The sequence below is a fragment of the Papaver somniferum genome, chromosome 3 (genome assembly GCF_003573695.1).
Source record: "Papaver somniferum cultivar HN1 chromosome 3, ASM357369v1, whole genome shotgun sequence".
Classification (NCBI taxonomy): domain Eukaryota; kingdom Viridiplantae; phylum Streptophyta; class Magnoliopsida; order Ranunculales; family Papaveraceae; genus Papaver; species Papaver somniferum.
Window position 1 is genome coordinate 55261169 of NC_039360.1, and position 9106 is coordinate 55270274.

At 35.9% G+C, this 9106-nt stretch overlaps 1 protein-coding gene across 1 annotated transcript; it reads right to left on the minus strand.

Annotated features, from left to right (window-relative positions):
- Nucleotides 1–3394: 3394 nt before the first annotated feature.
- On the minus strand, nucleotides 3395–5448 carry LOC113359467. The gene is made up of 3 exons (XM_026603092.1): nucleotides 5038–5448; nucleotides 4454–4687; nucleotides 3395–4372 (listed from the first exon to the last, which is right to left on the minus strand). Exons 1-3 carry the CDS (start codon nucleotides 5446–5448, stop codon nucleotides 3395–3397), a joined length of 1623 nt encoding a protein of 540 aa, XP_026458877.1.
- Between the last annotated feature and the right edge of the window lie 3658 nt (nucleotides 5449–9106).

Here is a 9106-nt window from a genome sequence, read left to right on the forward strand (position 1 = left end):
GCCAATCACTCTCTTGTATGATTAACTTAGTCGTTGCTCCGTAAGTTTACTTATGTTGAGCACAATGAATTAAATTGATCACTTTTGTGGTTAATTTGATTATGTATTACGATTAGATTATTCATGGGTTTACTTATGAATAATTTGATTGAGTTTTGGATATAAAAATCATTCTCATGGTTTTGGTGTCCAATAAAATCCTTCGTTTCTCTTGAAATTAAGGTCGCTCGTTGTTGTTCCCTTGGGAATGACATCAAATGGGGGAGAGTTCTTTTGAACTTGTGCTTAATGGTCATATCTTGAGGGGCGTGCGGCTGTGGAATTTTAGAGGGGTTATCTTGTATCTTTAAACTCCTTGATGAATGATGTTAGCTTCGGATATATGATTGCATCTAAATAATATGATGTGTGTTTCTTTCTCTCAGTCATGAAATGTCTCTTATGAAAATTTCATAATGATCTCGTTCTTGTACCTTTGCCAATTTTATTGACTAAAAGGAGGAGAATTAATATGTAGTTCACACTACAAATACATAGGGTTTTCAGATCATTGTGTAAGGGGGAGCGGTTTTCATGTGAGATGGAGTATTGACTAAGGGGAAGTGATACATATCACCATAGTATTATTGTTAAAATTGTGATACAATTGGACTTTGACACTGTATAATAATACTATGACACTGTATAACAATGATCGAGACCGATGCTTTCTTATTGTTATAGCTACAGATCTTCGACAACGGTGATACTAAACTTACAACCTTTGGGATCATTGGAGTACTTGGAAGTGACGAAGATTTCGAGGAATGTTGAAGATTAGACATGTGGAATAGGAGCTACTAAAGTTTCATTATCTTTTTTTGTATTCCATATGTATTGATAGTTTTGTCACTAATTGACAAAGGGGAAGATTGTTAGAGCACTGCTCGGTCAAACTCGCATGCGTTGCTATCTCAAGCATGTTTGTCAATGTTAGTGATAAAAACTATAAGTGTTGACTTCTAGTCTCTTATAGCTAAGTCCCGGACTAGGATAGTAAGTGTAGTTGAGCTCAAGGACTTCATGGTGATTCATCATACAAGAAGAAGATCTACTCAAGGAACCGGTGGAACTTCTCGACAAAAAGGTATGTGGATACTTGAACTTATCTATCACTCAAAAGTCTATCTATTCTATATCCTACTCTTTGAGACAAAAGTCGTATGCTATATATATAGACTAGATCATGCACATTTGGTATTTCGAGCCGAGTATACCTCGCCTATCTATATCTCCAAATATGTGTTGGTAAGCTTTTCGCTTCGACCAAGTTTATCTTTACCTAGTGACGAGATTCATGAATGTTTCAATCACTTTGAAAATTGCTTTGACGAGAAATAGTGTAACAACTATATAACGTCCTCTAAGAATGTTCAATGATTGGAATGAGAGTTTAGATTACATAACTAATGGATTCCTTGAACCGAAGTTTTCGAACTTTGTTGATCAAGAGAACCGTAAGTATGGCAAGTGCCAAGTCCGCGAACTGCCGAAGTTCTCAAACCCAAGAATTTCTGCTGGAGTTGAAAAACTACTTGCGTGAGCCAAGTCCGCGAGCCCAGTCCGCGAACCGGCGTAGTTCTCGAACCCGAGAATTTCTGCTGGAGTTTGTAAACTCTATCCGGTGTCTTAAGTCCGCAAACCTAGTCTGCGAACTTGAGAAGGTTATATATCTAAAGATGATTTCTGAACTTAATCTTAAAAGACTAAGGAATGCATTTGAAAACCGTGTCTATTAAAGTTCATGAACCGATTTGAGTGAATCAAATCATCTTTCCTTCAATTGTGTTTTGTGTAGTCACATAAGATTTCCTTGAAATTGAACAACTCTCTTAACTAGTTCATTTGAGTCAATTGAACTAGTTATGGTGAAGAAGAACATGGTTTGCATGAAATGCTATATGATTAACCTCTTTGGGTAGACTATTGTTGAACCAACAATGTACACGTTTGGGTGCGGTTAATAAACCTAGAAGCGTACAGTCATTTGTGTATGACAAGCTAAGTTTTCGATATAACGGTTGAGAAATATTAGCTTGAATCTAAATCAGGTTTTCATCTAACGGTGAATATTGATTGCTTTGTAACTAAGGAAAAACCCTGATTTGAAAGGCTATATAAAGGAGACATCTAGTATTATGCAAAACTAATCCCCACACCTTACTGTGATACTAGTTTGCGTGCTAGAGTCGATTCTCCTTTAACCTTGGGTTTTCTTCTTCTAAAACCAGGTTAACGACTTAAAGATTTCATTGGGATTGTGAAGCCAGACCGATACTACTTTTATCGTAGTTGTGTGATCTGATCTTGCATATTCTATCGTAACAGTACAATCATATTGATTGGATTGAGATCGTGGGAGTTCTCCGATAGGCAAGATATAAAAAGTAATCACAAACACCTTCGTCTCATCGTTTGTGATTCCACGACATCTTGTTTCGCTACCATATGATTAAGATTGTTGTGAGGTGATTGATTAATCTAGGTTGTTCTTCGGGAATATAAGACCGGATTATCAATTGGTTCCTGTTCACCTTGATTATTATCAAAAGACGGAACAAAAACTTTTAGGGTTTTTCTGTGGGAAGACAGATTGATCCTTTGATAGACTTGTCTGTGTGAGACAGATTTGTTTATTGTTAAAGCTTGCGATTTTGGGTCGTAACAACTCTTAGTTGTGGGTGAGATCAGCTAAGGGAATCAAGTGCGCAGTATCCTGCTGGGATCAGAGGCGTAGGGAGTACAACTGTACCTTGGATCAGTGCGAGACTGATTGGGGTTCAACTATAGTCCAGTCCGAAGTTAGCTTGGAGTAGGCTAGTGTTTATAGCGGCTTAATACATTGTGTATTCAATCTGGACTAGGTCCCGGGGTTTTTCCGCATTTGCGGTTTCCTCGTTAACAAAATTCTGGTGTCTGTGTTATTTCTATTTCCGCATTATATTTGTTTATATAATTGATATAATACAGGTTGTGCGTTTGAATCAATCAATTGGAAATCCGACCTTTGGTTGTTGATTGATATTGATTGATCCTTGGATATTGGTCTTTGGTACCATCCAAGTTATTCCTTGTGTTTTATTAGGACTCGCTGATTTCTATTAGCTTGAGTGAATCAAAACAAGAGAGAGATATTAACTCCTTGAGATAATTTTACCTAGATTGAGTCTGACTGTCTAGTTGATTCTCTAGAAAGTGTTTTAGAGTTAGTCCATACAGATTGCTAAGCGAAATATTGGGTGGTGTTGTTAGACCCCCGCTTTTTCATAGTTAACTTGAATCTGTCAGCCAGAACCTTAGACATGATCTTGTAAACACCATGAATGAGACTAATTGGCCCCAAGTCTTTAATTTCTTAAATGGTGTCTTTTTTAGGAATCAGAGCAATGAAGGTGTTCTTCAATCTCCAATCTAAGAAGTCTTTATTTTGAAATTCAGACATGATGTTCAAGAAATCCTCTTTGATAAAATCCCAACAGAGCAGATAAAATTTGACAGGAAAACCATCTGGCCCTGGAGCTTTGAGTTTACCCAACATTTTAATTGCTGCAAGACATTCTTCTTCTTCTTCAAAATCTCTTTGAAGTACTGCATTCATCTCCTCAGTGATCTTGTTGAAACTCATACCTTCCATGAAAACATTTCTCTGACTTTGAGTTTGAAATATATTTTGAAAATAAGAAACAATACCTTCTTTAATTTCTGCTTCATCATTTGTAAGAACACCATCAACTTTTATAGAGCCAACAAAGCTTCTTCTCCTTCTGTCATTAGCTAACCTGTGAAATTTTTTTGTGTTATTCTCAAAGTCTTTGATATGTGTCACTCTAGCCCTGCTTCTCATCTTCTCAGCATTGATAAATGTCAGCTTGCAATACTCTTGTTTGGCTTGTGCTCTTTTTTCCCATTGGTCCTCAATGAGACCATTATTTGCATCTTCAGTTGCATCTAGATTTACAAAGATATCCTCCAGCTCCTCAAGCCTTCTTTCAACCTCACCATATTCCGCTTTACTCCACTCTTTAAGCTTAATCTTTAATAAAGGAAGCTTTTTACAAAAGATGTAGCCACCACTTCCTGTAACAGAAAAAGAGAGCCACATATCTTTGGCAAAGTTAAGAAAATTTGGATGAGAGAACCAAAAATACTCACAGCGGAATGGAGGTGGACCATGCTTCAAACCCTGGAAATTAAGTGCAATTGGATTGTGATCAGAACAAGGCCGTGCAAGAGCTTGTTGCAAAACTTGAGGATGAACAACTTCCCAATCTGGAGAGATAAGAATTCTATCTATTCTGCTTCTAATACTATGAGTTTGATTGTTTGTCCAAGTCTAAGTAGCTCCAACCAAAGGTAAATCAGTCAAGTGATGTCTAGAAATAAATCTGTTAAGTTTATTCATGCCAGAAGTAACTTGTCCTCCAGAAGATCTTTCATGAGTGAATCTTATTTCATTAAAATCTCCTCCTATAACCCATGGATAACTCCAAAAATATCTAACTTCCTCAATTTCTCTCCAAAATAACTTAACTTCTTCAGTGTTAGAAGCACAAGGTGCATACACACCAGTAAACATCCAATCAAAAGAATCAGAGATATTTTTACACAGGAGAGTAATTGAATATGGCCCAATCAAAGAATCCAAAACCTGAATTTTTGAAGAATCCCATAAGCATAGAATTCCTCTAGAACTTCCTTGTGATGGTGAATTTAACCATTTAACTGATTTATTACTCCATCATTGTCATACTAAAAGATCATTGCATTGTTGAAGTTTAGTCTCCTGCAAAAGCATAATACTTGGTTTCTAGTCCCTAATCTTTTTCTTTACAACATCCCTTCTATTAAGGTCATTAAGACCACAAATATTCCAGCCGATAATTTTTGAATCCATAAAAAAACAATTCAACCAAGAAAATAAATAATCCACCTAACCAATTAAGTAGATTTTTGATTCTCATAATCATAATTGAACAGATGAATTTTAAAAGTTTTCACCATTGCATCATTAATATCATCTTGTGAACCTTTTATATGAATACCCAATTTAGGACACAAAGTAGCCATTTGAAGCAACACAGATTCAAAATCATCTTTTAGACTGGGATTTACCTTGTGTTTTAGAGAGCTCCATTTTTCTGTAGTTTTCGAAAAGAACTCAAAATCACCAATCTTTTTAGCTGGTACTGTTGTAGAAGAGCTTTGAAAATTTGATGCAAGATTACCCATTGAATCAATCATCTGTAAATATGGAATTGAGACTGCTGTTTCCAAATAATCATTCACATCTTCTTCAGTTTGAAAGCTTGGTACAGTATCCATTGAAAATGTTTGCTGAATATTAGAAGTAATAATGGCCTTATCCGTTGAAGTATTGATTGAAGAGTTCGAATCCGATGATTGATCCATGTTCGAAGTAGTAGAATCCGAGCCCACATTAGAAGGCCGTTGCCTCTTACCATTTTGATTGGTGGTGGAATTCAAATTCAAATTCAAATTTGAATACGCGTTACTGACTTTCCTTGTTCAACTCCAGCAAACTTTCTAAACATATTTTTTCTCCTAGAATCATGCGGTTTTAAAGTTGGTTGATATATTCTCGGCCAGTCTGCATTGAATGAGAAATCTTTTGTTGACTCAGGAAAACTCGGATCCACAGAAACGATCTCCAATTCTTGAACTGTAATTTTCGTATGCGATTGATCAATATCACCATTAATGAGCTTCAGTGGAGAAATTTTAACTGGAAAAAAATAGCCACCATGACTGTAGAGAAAAGTTGAGATCATACCATCATAACTACGAACTTTGAGGCGTATGGCTGAAGCATCTTCCCAGTTAGATGTAGATTGATGAACCTTAATGAGACCACGAAACTTTTGACTGAATCCATTGTAAAAAGATGAACTCCATAAATTGAAAGGAACACCAAAAATCTCAAGCCATGAACCCTCCGAGTTAATGTCAGTCATTGAGATTGAGTTTGATGTATTCCACCAAGGAAGTAGCCTTATTGACATACCATTGTAATGCCATAATCCTTTTACCATAATGTATCGATCATGTTTTGTTGAAAAGAAAAGGGCTTTTTGTATTTCAAAGGGGAAAATATTGAAACCCAATTCCATATGAAACCTTTTTGAAATTTCCTGGCCAATATTGTTCAATGAATCAACCTTATGGGATGTTTCTATAATTACTGCATCATTCCAACTCGCAGGAGAAAGATCATTACTGATAGCTGCGTTAGACTGAGCCATCTGTGATTGCTGATGGTGTTGAATTATGTTGTTAGGATGATGAACGTTCTTTTCAACAAGTGTTTTTTTTTTTTTTGAGAAACCACTTTAAAAAAAAGCATGAACAAAATTAGCCCAACTACTAGTTCCCTCCTCTGCTGGAAAAAACATAGATTGTTTGATTCTGTCTTTAGAGATGGTTGCACGAAAGAATTCCCCATATTTTTTTTGATTTCTTGAGAATAAGATGTGCTCATCTCCTCTGTGAAAAGTCCAATACCAAGAGCCATAGAAACTCTTTTTTGATTATTTCTCCATAATGTTTTTCATCCATACCACTCTTTCTGGACATATTAGGGTTTGAAAGATCTTTTTTGTATTTTTCATTTTCTCATCAAATAAGATCCCATTTGATTTTTTTGTTAGCACAAAGGATTTGTACTTACAATCTACAGTAACCTCTGACAAGATCTGGTTTTCTTTCACCTTGTTCTTTTTTCCCACCACAGTTTCCTATTCTCCTTCTTCTAAATCTTCCACTACAGCTGCATCAACCTTCTTCCTAGTTATCTTGTTACCATTAACCACTGCTACCCAACTCAGAATACCCTTTGAACTCTTCGACGATCCTTGCTTTCACGTCTTGTTCCGATCCAAAGCCAAAATTCCTTCCTTGCACATTCGAGAAGATGAACCTCTCACCATTCTTTCCGCGAGAAATCCGACTATTCTCTCTACTTCTATCTAAATTGATGTCTTGCTGAAAGTTTACCTGAGAAGATAAAGAGATGCACTGATTTCTTCGAAGTGAAAGACCATAACGCATCTCTATACAAACTAACCACCGATCCAGCAAAAACAAACCAGAGAAATACAAGAACATCCCATATGAAAGAAAAAAAAACTATTTATGAATCAAAAAGAAACCAAACTAGATAGAACAAGGAGAAAAAGTGATTGGTTTGAAAGTCGATTTGCTCAGATTGCCTCCAAAGGGGTTGATCTTAGCAGTGGAGGCACTTAGTCTTTTAGGGTTTTCATTTCTTAATTTTTGAGAGAGGAAAGAGTTTTTTCTTTTTGCTGACTGGACCCAACTGATTATACATCCCTGAAATATTAGCTTCAAATATGTTATTGTTCAAGTTTTATTAAGAAAAATGCCTTCCAAAATGTGAAATAGTGTTAATTTAAGAATGTGAAGGGATCCTCCCTCTTTATTAAAAATGCATGTAAACTTTCTGAAGGTAGTAACATAAAAAGCCTCCATTCTCTCTCTTATTAAAAAACCGTCAACGGCAACCTAAAAGCTTGAAATTTTTCTTGCTCAGATCTGCTCCTTCAAGAGCAAATCTGAGCAAGATAACATAAACTCATCTTCGATGTGTACTTCTTCGTATGTGCTTTAATTTCAGTTGTTTCTTTTAGTTTTTGGCTCTGAATCTGACTTATTTAGATTCATACCTAACTAGCTTGTTTTTTTTCTTCCAAGGTTTTATTCTTCTTCTTCGGATCGATTTTCTTAAGGTTTCTTAGATTCATATCTGCTGTTTTTTTTTTATTTGCTTCTTCAAAGTTGATGATTATCAAGCATATGATTTAGTTCTTGTCAAAACATCAAAACCTACAACAAGTACAAGTCCTACAACAACTGCAACAGTAAAAACAACAACGGCTTCATCAAGATCAAGTTCTTCAACAAGTTCTTCAACAATTTCATCAACTTCTACTACTACAAGTGTTGCCAAAACTCCTTTGCCGATTCAGACCAACTAAGACAAATTCAGACTGATTCAGAAGACTATTATTATTTTGGATGTTGTTACTTTGATTACTCTAGCTTTTGTTATTTAAATTTACATGTATTAGGAAAAACTCAGTTGGATCTTTTCAAGAACCCATCATTGTTATGTGCAGAGATGCAAATAGATTATGTTTGGTTTCAAACAAAACCTATTTGGCCTCCTGATATAGTTTTTCCCTCTAGATACATGATTTCATAGAAACTCGGTTAGATCTTTTCAAGATCTCATCACTGCTTTATGCAGTGGTGCAAATGAGTTTAGTTTGGCTCCAAACAAAATCAATTTGACCCTTTGACAGTGGCGGAGCCAGAGATTATAATTAAGGGGGGCTAAAACAAAATTTTGTAAATATGTTGGACTTAGTGGGCTAAATACTACATAAAAAGTAGGCTAAATACAGAAAATCGTATTTATTTTAGAGATTTATATGTGATTATTAGGATTTTAGGGGACTAGAGCCAGAGTTAGTCAACCCTTAGCTCCGCCCCTACCCTCTGATATGATTCTGTCCTCCTGGAATCCTGAAGTCGATTGGTTTGTAAGAGCAGGAATGATGGTCAAGAACCGGGAGATATTTAAACTTAGATGATTGTCAGATGATCCTGAACGAACCACCTAACATGATTCCGATTTTTCCGAACCGGTTTTATTAATATATATTTGAGGTAGGCTTCTTTTATGAAAAAAGAAGAAGGTAACAACATAAAGTATTTCAAGTTGGTTAACCTTTCGTGTTGACAGAAGGTCACTCTAAAAATTGTCTAATCAAATTACCGTAACCTCAAATTGATTTAGTCTAAAGTGTCCTTTCAAAAACACAAAAAAAATGGTCTCAACTATCAACTGTGACGAGCGACCATATTAGGCATTAGGGGAAATGGATGGTAAGCAGGGATTCCATTATTTTGTGCCCAATGCAGGGGATACGGGGATTTGTGGTACCGTACAAAAATTTGCCTCTCATGTGTATCTTAATGCCTTGACGGTTGACAATGTACTAATTCGCTTGCTCTTTACTATTGCCGC